Genomic DNA, 16,543 nt, shown 5'->3' with positions numbered 1-16,543 from the left:
ACACGATGAATTCGGAACCACTTCGTGGTGATGTAGCTATAAGTAAGATATTATCAGATTACATTTAAAACGTGTACTTAGGAAACTTTTTCATACTTAATAGACTGAAGATGTCATATTAGGCCACACTATATGTAGCCACATGCCCATAGAAAATCACACTTATTGCTCTTGGTACATGTAGCGTTTCCGATTAGATTTGCATCTGATGATGGCAAAGAAAAATCTGGGGCTAAATTCCAGGTCGTCTACCTATACACATGTGGACAGACTTGATTAATTCTAATTTGAAAATTCCAAGAACAAATAACAATACGCATGTACTGGAAACTGAATTCCTTTTTCTTTTTCTTCTTGCAATACGTTAACTTCTTCTTTAGCATTTCTTTGTATACAGTACACTCATTTTCGGAGCAAGTGCAAAAAACGATATTTTTAGACAGTTTCCAAATGAAAACAATTTTGAACCCTCGCAGAACTTGAACAACTGCTATATTATTTATAAACGAATTGATTTTTCCACTTATTACGTAATATATCTATGTATTTACAGCGGATCTCCAAGAAAAAACATACCATTTATTTATCTAGTTGTTTCAAAACTATATAGATACCTAATTACAAACTATCTATTAATTTCTATAATTGTGAAAAAGTTCAACCATTTAAACCTTGCCGTTGTAATGCTCTAATGAAATTAAAATCCAGACATGAACTGTGAAAAATCGAGAGCTCGATCAGCATGCGTGCCTTGTCCGCTGCACGATCCATAGAAGGGAACCGCCACCGCACCGCCAGAGTCTCTCCGTTAGGCGCATTCCTATCCGGCTTTTCTGTTTGGAGATCTGCCAAAATTATCTCACCGGTCACGCCCGGACGACTCCTCAATATATTCACAGGAGAGTGTCAGCTCAGTGAAAATGCCGATGGTTTCGTAAACCATTCGTTGGTTCTTCACTTTTACAATTTACGCACCAAATGCTCCCGAAACGTCCTTTCGTGAGGTATTCGAAAAAAATTCGATTCAGCGTTGGGTAAAACTCCTCTGCACGCTCGACACATAATAAATCAGTATTCATAAGCATTTTATTGCAGATAGGCTGGTGTGGTTCTTCTGGGTTAATGGCTGTGAATGTCTTTTCGTGGTAGACTCATAAAGCGGTCATAAAACATTTACAAATATTGCGTACAAAATACTATGGGTTTTCTTCTCAATTTTTTTATTATTATTATTTTTTTTATCCTTCAGTGTCTTACGAAATTTGTGTACTATATTTTCATTAGCGAACAATTGCGGATGCTGATTGGGACTGTTAAAGAACGTCCTTTCCTCTTGTTGGTCCCTCCATTACATCCTCCCTCCGCAGTCAGATGCTCTTCTGCTATTCGTCGGCGAGCGGGATAAAGGCCTGATCTGGACCAGTAGAAGTGATGCTGTGAAATTAAGTTCGTGCTCCGCCTTTGCGAGAGCGTCCAATGGCTGAGCTTTGTTACATAAACCAACTGTACCGGTTGTACAGAGGAGGTCAAAGCGTAGTAGTGAACCAGTTTAAACGATTATGTAATTGTAAGATTTTCGAGCTTTCCTAAAACGGATTAAAATAGATTTATTGTCACTATTGTTATGCTCTGTTAGAAAGTACACAAATATTTATTGATATCGGATGAGATTATTTTATTGTTATTAATTTGTTTTATATAGCGTTTTCAATTAACGAAATCAGTGAAGCACAAATTAATATTTTCGTGAAAACCCGATTACCCTGTTAACCACGAATTTGAAAATCAATGTTTTTTAGTTATAAATTTTGTATACCTACCTATATAACGAGCGTTCAAATAAAAACCACGTCAAGTTGGCTCAATTCACATCTACAAAGCCAGCTTGACGTCGTTTTTATTTGAACGCTCGCTATTATTTTACATGCAGATGGGTTTATAACTTATGACTAATTTTTTTACAGAAGGTTCTTATTTATATATGTACAAATATTTAAATTTGTTTAATGTTTAAAAATGGTACAAATATGATTTTTTAAATGTATCAATTTCTCTAAAAAGTTAAAAGTTACATATTATATTAATATTTGAACCAATATGTACAATTGTTTTATGGTTATTAATCGGTAGTTGTAGGTATATTAAGACTTTTCAAAACACTATAGATATGTATAGTTTCCTCAGTTCTAATTCGGTTTTATGATACTACCCCATTGTGTAAACGTTAACTTCCTGAACAATAGATTAGGTATGTACTACTGCCCGTGATGGGACAGTCATAAATAAGGATTTAACCATGCCGATACCATTATACAGTATATGATTAAATCCTTATTTAATACTGTCCCATCATCGGCAGTAGTAATCTATTGTTAAGGAAGTTAACTTTTACACATCATAAAACCGAATTAGAACTTGGAAAACTATACATATGGAGTGCCATTCACTAAGAGCGCAGTCCTCAGTATATCATTAATTACTCATTAGAGATAAGTACTTATAAAAATACAGCCCAATATCAGTAGGTACATCCTTAACTTCCATTGTTTATGTTTATACATCGAAAGGATGCGACGATTCAGCACGTAGCAAGATGCCCGATTTGAATGATTTAATTTCCTCAAAGCAGAGGGGACGACTAAAATTATTACAATGGTGCGAAACATTCTGAATATTATGGTGGATGACTAGGTAGCTATTATAATTCTTATTTTATATGAATCGTTCTTGATTTCGTCAGTGAAAAAATTGTGACATATACTTCAATCGAATCAGCGACCTTCGCGTTGGTACTTCAACACTTACTACAGGGTTTTCACACTTCAGTGCCCTTCTAATGGTATAAAATATGATGATGCAATTTGGGTTTTTTGTGCGAAAATCTGGATGTTCACGGTAAAAATCAAGGCGGATTCATAAACAACAGGTATAGGAGTATGTCATTTTATAAAATTTAAAGGCATTTCCGCAAAAAAATATTGAGGGGACGTCGCAAAAAAATGATGGGGATGATTAACTAAATTTTAATTCATTATAATATATATATAAAATTTTACAACAATCGGCCCAATAGTTTCGGAGATTATCTGTCTAATAAAAATCGACACAGACGAGAGACAAACGAAAACATAGGACCTACTTTTTCGTACTCTAGGAGGGAAGTAAATAATAACAGTACTGTTGGTATACTACACAAATTTTCGGAAAAAGATGATGAGCCGTTCTTGATTTGATCAATAAAATAGAAGTCTTATTCATTAAATTTTTTGAGTCATCCTGAATAAGTGGTGTAAATTCTAAAAAATGTGAATGTATCGATAAACCACAAGTACTTATAAATTTATAATATTTTGGATATTTTAGATAGGATTTATTCGACAAAATTTTGAGATAATATTAATTTTTTTGGGAGGGGATAAACTGAAGATTTGATAAGATTGCAAGATTTCAGAGCATTCGGTTTTCAGTTTCAAAGTTGAATCACAAAATGTTGTTATAAAGTTTTGATCTCTTTTCCAAAAATCTTGATTTCAATGGTTAAAACTCAAGACGGATTCATAAACCACAAGTACAGGAGTATCTTATTTTATGAAATTTTCCAGTTTTAGCGTTTTACCATCTACACGATATTCCTAAAATGCATATAAAATTTGACAACAATCGGTTCTGTATAGTTTCGAAGATTATCCGACCAATAAACGTCACCACAGATAGACAGACGACAAACAGAAGGAAACGGAAAACTTAGTTTTTCGTACACTAGGGGTCCTGAAACGTCGAAAAAACATGAAATTAGCCAGTCGCCCGATGGACTCGAGAAGTAAAAATCATTTTAACTGAGTTTAATTTATTTTTTGGGTAAAGCTTTGTTGCAGAATACGAAAATTCAGGTTTCCAGTTCCCGTTTCTTTGTAGCTTGCATGTCAACTGACAAAATGTACATAAATCATCTTGGAAACAGCCATTTCAAATACCTCAAAATTTTAAGCTTTTTTAAATTTTAAAAAATGACATTAAATAAGTTGTTGAAAAATACTTCAAGTTGCATATGATATTGGATGAGCTTTGGAAGTTAGGAAAATTAGGTTTCCTAATTAACTTTGTAACGAGCGTTCAAATAAAAACGACGTCAAGGTGGCTTGAGAAATGTGAACGAATCATTCACTAAGCTCTAAATTCACATTTACATATTTCAGTCACTGTCAGCGAAAAAAGGTAATGTCAAAATTAAATAATAGAAATATATTAATGGGAAAAACTAAACATGTAATAATTGATATTTTTTCTTTGGAAAAAAAAGTTAAATGTTAACGTTACAGAGATTAGTTTTTCATAGAGTAACAGACTGTGGCTATGATTCAAGGGAAATTTTACTTGGTAATTTCCAGCCAAATTATGTTCACAGATTGGATAGGCAACCAGTTATTCAGAAACAACACCCATAATTTTAATTTTGCTGAATAAAAAAAAGTTGTCTAGTGCCTACTAATAAATTTATTGTGAATTCGACATTAGACATTTACTTTTTCAGAACTGAGTAAAATTGGATTTGATTAGAAAAATAATTTTCTAAACTGGACCAAATGTTTTTTTTTTTGCAATTGTAGATATTTGTATTGATTTCAGTCTATTAAAAAATAAAAGGTGCAATTTCATAAAATAATAAAATTGTAAAATTGCAAAAAACCAAAAATGTAAAACGCATTTAAAAAGCGACCAAAATCATAATGCTTCATGTTCACTATATTTATAGTTTTGGAAATTTCATTCTACTCTATAAAATTTTATTGACAATAATGAGACGAACAGTAGTACAGTGGTAAGAAATATTTATGGCTCATTGTAGTTCACCCAAATTTGTCGGAGAACATTTAGCAGGTGTTTGTACTTATAAAATAATGGTCATTTTCGTTCGTGAGTAACGACGGTCCCTGTCCGGAGCTCGATTACTCTGCTTTCCAACATCTGGGGATTACCAGCACGCGACAACTTTAAGTTGTAAATATCTCTTGCTAGTGTACTGCTATCGGTCTCGTTATTGCCAATAAAATTTTATAGGGTAGAATGAAATTTCCAAAACCATATCTTCCTATCTATATTCAAATTGTAACTTCTAAAATCTTGTAAAACGGGAATGTATTTTGTGGTGCATATTCACACAACAAGAAAAGTTCAACGTTTGGAATGTGAAAAATTTTGTAAAATTATTTATGTACAACTAATGCTTGTCATAAAGGTACCATGTGGTAGGAATTTTGATTAAAATGGGTTTTTAGTTTATTTCTAGTTTTAGTAACACTAGAATGATCTTGAAATTTTAGCTTTGATTTTAGTACTAGCTTATGCAGCTTTTTCTGGTTGTAGACTTTACATGGTATTTCAGTTTCGTTTTTTTACACTTTTAATTATTTTATTCAGGGTAATAAAACATAATACTTTTCCAAGTTGGAAGTACAGAAAATCAATCTATTACGTAACTTTTTACAAAAAAATACGATAGCAATAGAATATAAATTATATCATTGTGTATTACTGGTTGCATGCAAAAATGTAAACCCACTGCTACATTAAAATAATATATTTAACTTTTTCGTCCTTGTATGTAACTACAAACTACCGAATATGTACACAAAAACGCCACAGTAGCATTCGTCCCTACTCAGGTATCATATCAATACTCAACTCCTCCCCCATATTACTGGGCGAAGTCTCCAACTCTCCAATATCATTCGACTCGCTATCCAGCGACGGCTCGTTACTGAACATCTCCGTGGGCACCGTCGGTGGCGCCCTCTCGGGCACCAGCTCGACATAATTCTGCGACTGCAGATGCCTCTCCACCTCTTCAGGCGTCATATGCCCATCTGACAAAATATTACTATTAGCGGAACTCCCTGGCAGGTGAACCAGGGTATGGTGAGACAACGTCTTCGTCGGTCGCGGAGTCGGATTCCGTTTCTTCTTCGCCACGGGCAGCGACTTCCCGGACACCGCATGGGGGCCGTTGTTATACGAACTATCCAATTTTCGCCTGAAACCAGTTAAATTAATCATCAATTTACTTACTTTGAAAGAAATACAACTTTTTAGTTGGTGGTTCGACTTTGACCGGCTCTCCGTCGTCCGAGGAGTCGGTGTCTTCAGATTCTGAGGTGGAGTTGTCAACCTTCTCGTGGAGAAGGAGTCTGTCGAGGAGGAACGTGCGGTCTCTGGTGATTGCGAGGAGGCGCTTTTGGGCCGCACGGAGGGCTTCCATTAAGGCCTCATTTTCCTTGAAAAGGGTGGTAGATTGTGAAGAAATAACACACTTGATACAAATGCGCACAGGTTTTCATAGGTACATTGTCCTCTGAAGTCATGTGTTTGCAAAACTTCTGGTGTGATAATTAAAACTAACGCCTATGTAATGATAATACAGGTAAAAATTTAGTAAAACTTACATAGACCAAGTTGTGAAATTTGCGTTTGAGGAACCTGTATTCCTTTTTGAATTTTGATTCTTCTTGAGCTCGTTCTTCTTCCTCGGCGAGGGCTGCCGCATTTGCCATTGAACGGCAGTACCAGCCATCAAGCATTTTTTCCAGTATCTGATGAATGTAAACAATGGGGCTGGAAAGTGAGGTTATGAAGTTATGATTGACAGGGCAGCTGTTTGCTGTTGCTACGAAAGGTTGCCAACACAATCATGAACTGTCAATCAAAATGACACATTCCCCACCAACACCAGTCCAACACAATTTATTTTAAGTTTGTGATTTATTTCATTCGTTTAATTTGGCATTCATGAGACTGAAGTAACACAAAACAAATGTTTTTTGTAGGATAAAACGGCTTGTCTCTTTTAATTTACAAAATAGCAACGTGGCTAGTGACATTTTGTGCGATGGCAGCCCTGCGTGGTCGTGTTTTTGAATCTGCCAAACTGACGTTTCGTTTAACCAACAATTCGTTGACATTCAAAAGAAATTAAAGAAAAATGAGTTCGTACTTGGCAGAAGTGTTATCGTCTTGTGAAAAAATGGAAGTGGAACAAATTAGACAAAAGTGCCCTGAAGTTGCAAAGTCGGTCGAAACGTGCAGAGGCGAAGTTCTATCATACTTGGAAAATGTGTATGTACGTTTCATAGAGCGCCCCAGACAGAACAAAGCGCTCGCTAGTAAAGTAAACCAACTGCAGGACGACGTCGGTGGACTAATCACGAACGTAGAGCAAATCACTCGGAAAGAGTTAGACAGAGGCAAAGACGAATTAGACAAATACGTAGAGTTGTTAAAACAATCCAATATCGCGCTGTCTTTAGTTTCAGTAGTGTACAACATTCACGAGGCGCTAATCGAAATCACGAATTTACAACAAAGCGAGTCTTATTTGGAATGCATGACGAAAATTTTGGGAGTGGAGAGTTTTATTCATAATTTAGACCCGGATCTTCAGCTACCGGTTGTCCAAGAACTCAAGCTAAAAGTGTCAACAGAGAAAAATTCGCTCTTGAACACCCTGTCGAATCTGTTCAAAGACAGCGTCATTCTCAATCCTAGTGACAACAAAAGTGTGATACAAATAATGAACGAAAACGAGAAGATGAAGGAGGTGTTATCAGCGTTGTATTTTTATAAAACGTCTGTCACTCGTCTAGACAACGTGACGAAGTTCTTGTGGAATCACGTTTTCGTTCCGATTGTTGATACCACCACTGAAATTAAAACTAACGCTGAGAATGGTTTTGCAACTCTGGAGGTGGTTACAGTGGATCCTAATAAAAAATCGTCTTACGTGGAAGTTTTTGCTAATATTAAAACCGTTCTCGAGTTTTTGTTGGCCAATTTCAATATACCCCTGGATGAGAAATTGTCAACTTTGAGCTATATTGGCAGAGATATCAGAGACAATTTATCTGAGCTTATAATTAAACATTGCCTTCAAGACACGATACCGTCGACGCAGGAGGGTTTACAACAGTATAAAACGGTGATAGAAGCGACTGAAGAGTTGGAAAAAAGTCTCGTCTTGTCGCAAATTTTTGCTGAAGATACAACGTCCATTTTGCAGTATGCCAACAACATTGATGTTCTGTTTATTAACAAGAAATGTCAAGAATACGTACAGATGGCGCAGGAACTCATGAAAAGAGATTTACACGATTTGGTGGAAGTTGGTGAAGTTCCAACCAACGGGCTTGAGCTAAGTGAGGAATTTCCAAGGTGCTCCATCTCTCGTAGCGTCATAGATTTACTGAACCTCTTGGAGAAAATTCTGCAGCAAGCCACTGACTCGTCTGAGGTCTGCGCAGGGCGCTTATTTTGCACGGTCAAAAATATAAGTCAAAAGTATATAACTTTTGTGCCAGACCACCACAAGAAGTTACTACAAACGATCCCACAACAAATTGCCGTATTTTACAACAACTGTTACTACATTTCGCACAAAATGTCTGGATGGAGGGACACCCACCTAAAACAATTGCCCGTTTTATTAAACATAAGTAAGTTTTATTATTATCATTATTATTATTGAAATTTGGCGGACTACAAATGTACCAATACCAAGTGGTTAGAGATTATTAGCCGATTGCGTGAACACATTTTTGTTGGTTAAGAAATTTAATTGAGGCTGCGTGCGCAGCGCATACTGAGTAGTCGAACTTTAAACTTAGTAACTACATTAACATTTTCTTTAAAGTTCTGCGGTTTTTTTTTACAATTTTTTTTTTTTTTTTGTAATGTAGGCGTGGACAGCTTCGGCGACGACGAGCTCCAGCTCCGCGAAGTCGCCTCCGAGAAATTCGACGCCTACGTCGACAGCCAGATCAAGCAAATCGACGAAATCATGAAAGAGTCGGGTCTGCAAAAACCCACACTCGAGCATCTAGATCCTTCAACGGAAAAGTGCATCCGCCAATGCCTGCGCCAGCAGGAGCTCCTCAAAACCGTGTGGCATAAGGTGCTGCCCTACACCCTCTACAACAAGACCCTGGGACTCATTCTGAATTCGCTGTGCCTGTACTTGGTCAAGACCGTGGTCAAGTTCGAGGACATCCCGTCGGATGCGGCGGAACAGTTGGTGGAGTTGTTCAAGATGGTGCAAACGCGAGCGCCCAAGTTGTTCACGGATCCGAAAGAAGTGAGCTTGTTTGTGGCCAGCTGGTGCAAGTTGAACGAGTTGGCGTTCGTGCTTAACGCGAGTTTGTTGGATATTAACGACCGGTGGGCCGACGGGAAGGGGCCGTTGGGGCTGGAGTTCGAGGCAGAGGAGCTGAGGCAGCTGGTGAGGGCGCTGTTCCAGAACACGGAGAGGAGGGCGGCGCTGTTGGCGAAGATTCATGATTGATTGTTGAGGTTTAGAAATAAAAATTTCATTTTTTGGGGTTTGGTTATTTCAGGGAAGTGAAGTGACTAAGGTATACGTTGTATGTATGTCTATATTCCTTTTATATTTTGTAGCTTAGGTTCGAGGGAAGTTCTGTTAACTTTAGACCTTTTTACCAAATGGGTTAATATTTTATGAAAAAATAAATTTTTACATCTGTAGGACGTAGAGAACCAGGACCAGGTAGACAGAAGTTTATGCTTCGAATACGGAGAGAGATACCATAGCATCGAGAAAAATCCGTTTACAGACAATAGAAATATTTAAGCGAATTGTGATTTTTAAAAATCCCGCCAAAACCATGACGTAAACACGATAGTTTTTCTACTAAATTGTCATGGACAAACAAGCCTCACTAGTTTACTTTCGTGCCTGTATCCACCGTGTTTTCCATATGAAATCGCATGTCTAGGTTATCTTCAAAGTTTGAAATAATCAAGATTCTGTGATAACTCAAACATCCTTAAATTGACATGTGAAAAAAAATTAAATCCCGCGAAAAATTCAAAAATTTGGCCTTGGCTGTGATCGTCTAACAAAATGGAACCCTAAATTGTGTTTGTTTTTTTTTTGTGGCAAAATGCGTTCAGATGTAAGTGGTGGACTCCAATGTTGGAAAAATACCGCTAAATAAAATACAAAATATATGGAGGACACCACAAAATTATTTATTCCTCCACTGACAAAAAAATAAGAAAAAAAACGCCTCTTTAATGCTCAGCTACCAAGAAAAAACTTGCCTAACTTTGAGTGAAACCAAATCAAACGTTCTGAAGCAATGCAAATATTTGAATATCACAAATTTAATGAAAACAAAGAAAAATCTGAATTACTGGATGCAATACGCAAGTTATTATGGACGTGTGGCGGCAAATTTAAATTTTGGTATTCAACAAGAGAACAGAATTTTAATAAAAACTATGCCGCGGGACACACAGCGACAGCTGCACCAAAGTTCTACAAGTGTGTGGTGATCGAACTATATTAATTTCATTCTAGAGCACAGCAAAATTACCCATAGCGGGCGTTTTAGCACGAGCGGAGTTTGGGGCTCCTGGTTGTGGCTGTTCTCCCCCCACGACGTGATTCTATTCTATCGGCAAGCATGCCGCCCAGCACCCCTCTATCACGAAGAAACGTGCCGCGTGAGCAGGCCGTTACGGTCGCAAACTCGTGGTTGGAAATCACGGCTATAAATAAGCTGACAGCGCACGTCATCCCGACCGCTCCCCGGACTTCTAGTCTAAATCTGCGTCTTTTGTGCAGATGACGCAATAAATCTCGCTAGCTCGACTAGGAACCGCACACTCCGCTTCTGCCACGTATTTCGGTGTTATTTACCTCAAATCCATTTTAAATGTTCAATTTCTATGACTCTGATGTTAACGACAACTGAACAAGTGATCAAAAAGAGCAATAAACAACATTTAATTTCCCCATATAATCTTGTGAAATTTTAAACAACAAATAATTCTTATGTGAGATTAAAATTGGACGTCAGATAATTTATACGATGGAAACATTTATCAACAAAATATTTACAGCAAAGATAAAAAAACAAAAAAGATCTGGTGTGAAGTAACCTGTGAAGATAAAATATTACGTGAGGTTAGAAACCGCAGAGCATGAAAATTTACGTTCAATTTAAATTATACCACAAAGAAACTTACTAAAGTTAAAATTGTGAGATAGAGAAAAATTGTATGAGGTGAAAATTACAAAGTTAACAAATTTACAGTTTCTACACTTTATCAGTACCTAGTAAAATTTTACAACCGCTGCTTTGAAGGATTATCGAACAATGCAGGGGGATAATGACGCCAATAAAAGGAGCGTGCCGCCAGTGTATAGTGGGCTAGAAACATCCAGGGTTGCATTCATAGTTAACTTTGAAATACCAATAAAATTTTTTTAGATACTGATGTAGTGTACTTACTGTACATGAGATGAATATTTGCCACACTTTATCAACGCTTCAAACAAAGAGTTTACCTTATGTTCAATTATGCCACACTTTATCAACGATTCAAACAAAGAATTTATATGATGTTACATTATGCCATGATGATCCAAGTGATTAGTTGCTAAAACAATTTGTTCTGACGGCAGTGGCGTAAATAGAACCCCCGCAGACCCCGCAATGCGGGGGGCGCAGACCATACCGTAACCGATATATTTTTTTAAAATGTCCAAACGAGTAAGTACATGTTTGTATTACTTTTTAAATTTGGTGTATGGAGGCGCTTACTATAAATTACGGGGGAGCGCAAATGGAAGTTAGCTACGCCACTGCCTGACGGCCCTGCTGACGGTTTATATCGTAAACTGTTTACCCCAAACAAAGCACATGATAAATAAACACAAAAATATCCAGTCAGCGTTGCTAGGAATAAGCGTCTCGGTCGGTGATGTAATTTTCCACGTTGCGAGGAAATGCCTCGGTGATGTAATTTTCTACGTTGCAAGAGAATAGGTCTAGGTGATGTAATCAATCTTTAACGTCGCGAGGAAATAGGTCTCGGTGATGTGATCTTAAACGTAGCGAGGAAATAGGTCTCGGTGATGTAATCTTAAACGTTACGAGAAAATAGGTCTGATGATGATAACAACGAAGTCAACTACCTAAGGAGAGAAATCTTTAATGCCCCCGTCAGTTCACGATATTATGAATTTTGTTAATTTAACTGCCGTTAATGAACTATTAGCAATCTTGTGTGAAGATTTTAAGAAGTGTTATAATTAGAGAGCGGAAAATATGCACCAAAATTTTGAGAAATATGATCATATGATATGCACCAATTTTATGGAAATATGCAATAACTTTCTTAATATATGCAGAGATATGCAGATGCATATGCTTCAAAAATAAAAAAAAACAAACTAAATTTATTTATAAAACACAAAAACAGGGTTCCCGAGCTTACGTTTTATTACAAAAAATACATACGATAAATCACATTGCGAAGTGTTTAATTACATCTCACTAACACATAAATCACGTTTTTAAAGATAATATTCTTATACTAAAAAATAAATATGTATAAATGGAACAAATTAAAAAATAGTAGTAATCCACTATTTAATTACTATTTTGGTAACAATTTGTTTTTAGATATTTTTCGAAATATTCTAACAAAAAGTTTTTCCGGTGATTCTAAAGTAAGTATATGTATTTGTAAATAGAAAAACTGCGTACTACGTCCACATATGTAAAAATACATACCGGTTTAGGGCAGACGCGACAAAACACAGTTCGTTCTTGAAGAATAAGTTCAGGGAAAGGTTTAATCCATAAATTAATTTGAGTTATCTTCGACATATTGATACACCTGTATCCCTTTAAATGCTTTCAATACAAACTCACGATGAAAAATAATAGTATAAGGTCCCTTCGACCACTAAACGTACCACTTAACTAACGAATAAAAATATTGGGAATGAACGGTATTTCCAAAAGTAATTAGGGCGCGAATTTACCTGGAAGGATGGCTTAACACCCAGTGGTGTCTCCAAACTACCATAAAACCCAAACCTTTCCTAGTTATTTGAAGCTCAGGACAATATTTGCAATATGATCCATAAAATTTCGTCTTTCTAGAAAAATGCCGATAGAATGACATCAATAATTTTTTTTTCAAATTAGCACAAAAATTGATAAAAATGCAAAATATGCACCCGTTCCGTGAAATATGCAGCAGAAGCCAAATATATGCAAATATGCAATTTTTTTATAGCTGTATTCATTTTGAATTAGCATGATTCGTTCACATATTAAATATCAAGACTTATATGCAAAAAATAACGGATATGCAAATTTCATAAAATCCGCTCTCTAGTTATAATGTAACACTTTTGTATTGGCATCCAGAAACGATATTCGTAATTAGACAAACAAAATCAAACGAGTGAATTTCATGAAATCTCCTAGCAAGTGTTTGTCTAAACAAATCTAATGTCTGTTAAATTGTGTTAGAACCAGTTAATGATTAAAATCTTAACCTGATCGGTGAATTTCCAAACAATAAAACAAATTTACAGCACGTGTAGCGTCGGTCAAAAATTAGCACTTTTTCCGATTAGGAAGCCCCAAGAATTAGCTGTCCGTGTTGAGGAAAACGGTGGTGTTGTCGTCGTTACGATTAATTGTCGTTAAACAAAGGCTTCCTCCCTTTTATTAACTACCAAGCCAACTAATTTAACCTAGCTAACTTACAACGTCTTTTTCATCATGCCCGCACACACAGAACCAAACCAGCAATGACGCTTTCACCTCTCTACCAAGACGCCATTTTCTACGAACCCTCTAACTAAAATCCCCAGCAGGACTACCCACTATCCGAAAGTGCTAACGTGCACATGGTTGCCTGTGTTTAACGATATTTTTTTGATTGAATTTTTTTTCAAATTCAAATTATTCAAATGTGATTTTACGTCGATGTTAATTAATTTCAGCGCAAAATTTGATTCAAATTCGGTCATCTAAGGTAAAAAAAAACTAGCAGAGATTTATAAAAAACAAAAAAAAAGATTTGGTGTGAAGTAAAACTTGTACAAACAAAAACTTACGTGAGGTTAGTAACTGCAGAGCATGAAAAGTTCCGTTCAATTTAAATTATAAAACATAGAAAATTACTGAAGTTAAATTATGCCACACTTTATCAACGATTAAAACGAAGAATTTACATGATGTTAAATTATGCGTTGATCCAAGAGACTGGTTACTTAAAACAATTAGCTTTGAGGGTTTATATCGTGGACTGTCGGCGATGCAATTTCCAACGTCGCGAGAAATAAGTATGTCTTGATGAGTTGATGATGATAACGATGATAACTGCCTAAGGGGAAAAGTTTAATCCCCCCGATACCTCAGTTCACGATATGAATTCTACCGCACTTTCACGGTCCTTTTCCCAGAGTAGAACAACATTAGATTGATTTAACTGCTGTAAATGAACTATTAGCAATCCAGAAACCCTTATTTATAACTTGATAAACAAAGGATGAGTCCTGACTAAGTGAATCTCATGAAATCTCCTAGCAAGTACGTGATCTAAACAAATTCCTGACTGTTAAATTGTGGTAGAATTAGTTAACGATTAAAATCCTAACATGAACTGTGAATTTACAAACAATAAAACCAATTTACACCACATGTTGGCGTCGGTTCAAAATTCACTTATTTCCGCTTGGAAAAACCGCAAGAATTAGCTACGCGTGTTGGGGAAGCTGTGGCTTCGTCATTGGTTCGATTAATTTTCGTTAAACAAAGACTTCCCCCTTTTATTAACTACCAAACCAACTAAATTTAATCTAGTCTCCTTACCGCGTGTTTTCACTCACCAAAACAAAACAACAGTGACGCGTCACCTACCCTTTTCTACAAAACCAAGCCACCCTCTACCAACCCTCTCACTAGAAACTACTCAGAAATTCCCATAGGAGAACTAAATTTGCACATGATTGCCTAGGTTTAACGGTTTTCTTGATTTGAAATTTTTTTTAAGCATATTTGGCGCAATGGGAGTCCTTGGTTCAGGTGAGTGTACTGTATCGTCTGTGCGAGAACGCCAATGGTACAGAAACTGGTGGTACCTTTTGCTCTACAAACTGAACTTATCAAGCAGTTACACAGTAGCGATTACGGATTACGGTGGACACTTGGGTGTAATTAAGAAAAGTTCAGGATCGATTTTATTGGAGAGGATGTTGTAAGGATCCAATTCGAATTTTTAAATTTCAAATGAATTTCGCGCGCGCAAGAAACAGTTGGTGAGAAGAAGAAAAGAAGGTTGGCAACCAACCCCAAAGAAACAGACATGCGCAAATGTTAGGGTGTTTTTGTCTCGTGTAAGATCACCCACTTCCTTTTGATCGCTTGGAGAGAACAGACGACTTCTTTTCGAGCGCTTCGAGCAACAGGTTGTATTTTTAATTGTGAATTATTCTGTGCCTTTTGCTGTTGTGTTTTGTTTTTCCAGTGTTGATCCAGTTCCATTGGAAAACCTAGCAGCCACCGTTGAGCCATTGGGTGTTCCTGATTTCTCATCGTTCTTACGACGAGGTTTTTGCGTTCCTTTTGGCGGTAAGCCGTGTCGAAATCTTCGCATCTTTGGAGAGGTATGTTTTGAACACCTGTTTCGCGGCGAATTTCAAGCCCCGACGATGCTTCTGACCTCGTGACGCAGCGACGCGTGCGCTTGTTTTTTCCACTAATCTCGTTTTTTTTTTACCTTTCATTTAAAATCCGTTGCAGTAGGGCTTTACAGGAAGTGATTTCTAGTTCGGGCCATGCTTTATTTAGCTATATTTGTGAAATCTGTATTTTGGATGGCGGCAAACGAGTTGTTATTTTCACCGTTCTTTGTTCAGGCAGCGGCCATTTTGAAGCGTCCATTTTGTTTCTTTTAAACGAGCACATGTTTTAACTGAATCTATTGAACAAATTAACAAACATTGTGGGTCATGGGGGGACGTGCCTTCTATTCCTTTTATTTAGCCCATCGTTTATACAACGCCACAGGATTCATCGTATTTTGCATCGCATATTTTCGACGCCTATTATTTGGAATGACGAATTCGTCCAACGCCATTTTGCAACTGCAGCTTGTCTGCCATGTTTGTTTATGTGTTTTGTTTGGGGAAATGTATGTGTAATAATGGCCCACAATGCATTTAAATAATTTCACGTTTGAATTTTAACCAATAACTTGACTGGACACGAATTAATATTAATCACATGTAAATCTGTTAACTTTACAATCTTTCACCTCATGCAATTTGTCTTTGTCTCACAGTTTTAGCTTCAGTAATTTTCCTTGCTGTATAATTTGAATTGAACGTAAATTTCCATGCTCTGCAGTTTTGACCTAACATGATATTTTATTTGCACAAGCTTATTTCACACCAGATCTTGTTTTTTTAAATCTTTGCTAAGTTTTGATCTTGTAAATGTTTGTTGGTGAATGTTTCTCTCATATAAATTATCTGATGTCCAAATTTAATCTCAATTAAGAATTATTTGTTGTTGAATTTTCGTAAGAGTGTGTGGCGAATTTAAATGTTGTTTATTGCTCTTTGTTGAAACTTTAACACTTGTTCGGTTGTCATTTAATATTAGAGTCATAGAGATTGAACATTTAAATGGAATTGAAGGTAAATAACACATAACTCGTAGTG

General features: G+C 36.5%; 2 protein-coding genes across 2 annotated transcripts; one reads left to right on the top strand and one right to left on the bottom strand.

Annotated features, from left to right (window-relative positions):
* Positions 1-5,452: 5,452 nt before the first annotated feature.
* Positions 5,453-6,675, bottom strand: LOC135124484 (uncharacterized). Its single transcript, XM_064049557.1, has 3 exons — positions 6,441-6,675; positions 6,084-6,271; positions 5,453-6,031 (listed from the first exon to the last, which is right to left on the bottom strand). Exons 1-3 carry the CDS (start codon positions 6,573-6,575, stop codon positions 5,656-5,658), a joined length of 699 nt encoding a protein of 232 aa, XP_063905627.1. The 5' UTR covers positions 6,576-6,675; the 3' UTR covers positions 5,453-5,655.
* A 41-nt stretch (positions 6,676-6,716) lies between these two features.
* On the top strand, positions 6,717-9,361 carry LOC135124483 (centromere/kinetochore protein zw10 homolog). The gene is made up of 2 exons (XM_064049556.1): positions 6,717-8,483; positions 8,727-9,361. The coding sequence occupies exons 1-2, from the start codon at positions 6,977-6,979 to the stop codon at positions 9,326-9,328; spliced, it is 2,109 nt and encodes a 702-aa protein (XP_063905626.1). The 5' UTR covers positions 6,717-6,976; the 3' UTR covers positions 9,329-9,361.
* Positions 9,362-16,543: the final 7,182 nt, after the last annotated feature.

This window comes from Zophobas morio, unplaced genomic scaffold (genome assembly GCF_036711695.1).
Source record: "Zophobas morio isolate AGI-343-1 ecotype UQ-CSIRO unplaced genomic scaffold, CSIRO_AGI_Zmor_V1 ptg000007l, whole genome shotgun sequence".
NCBI classification, from domain to species: Eukaryota; Metazoa; Arthropoda; class Insecta; order Coleoptera; family Tenebrionidae; genus Zophobas; species Zophobas morio.
The sequence above is the reverse complement of the archived record's forward strand: the minus strand, read 5'-3'. Positions and strand labels throughout refer to the sequence as shown.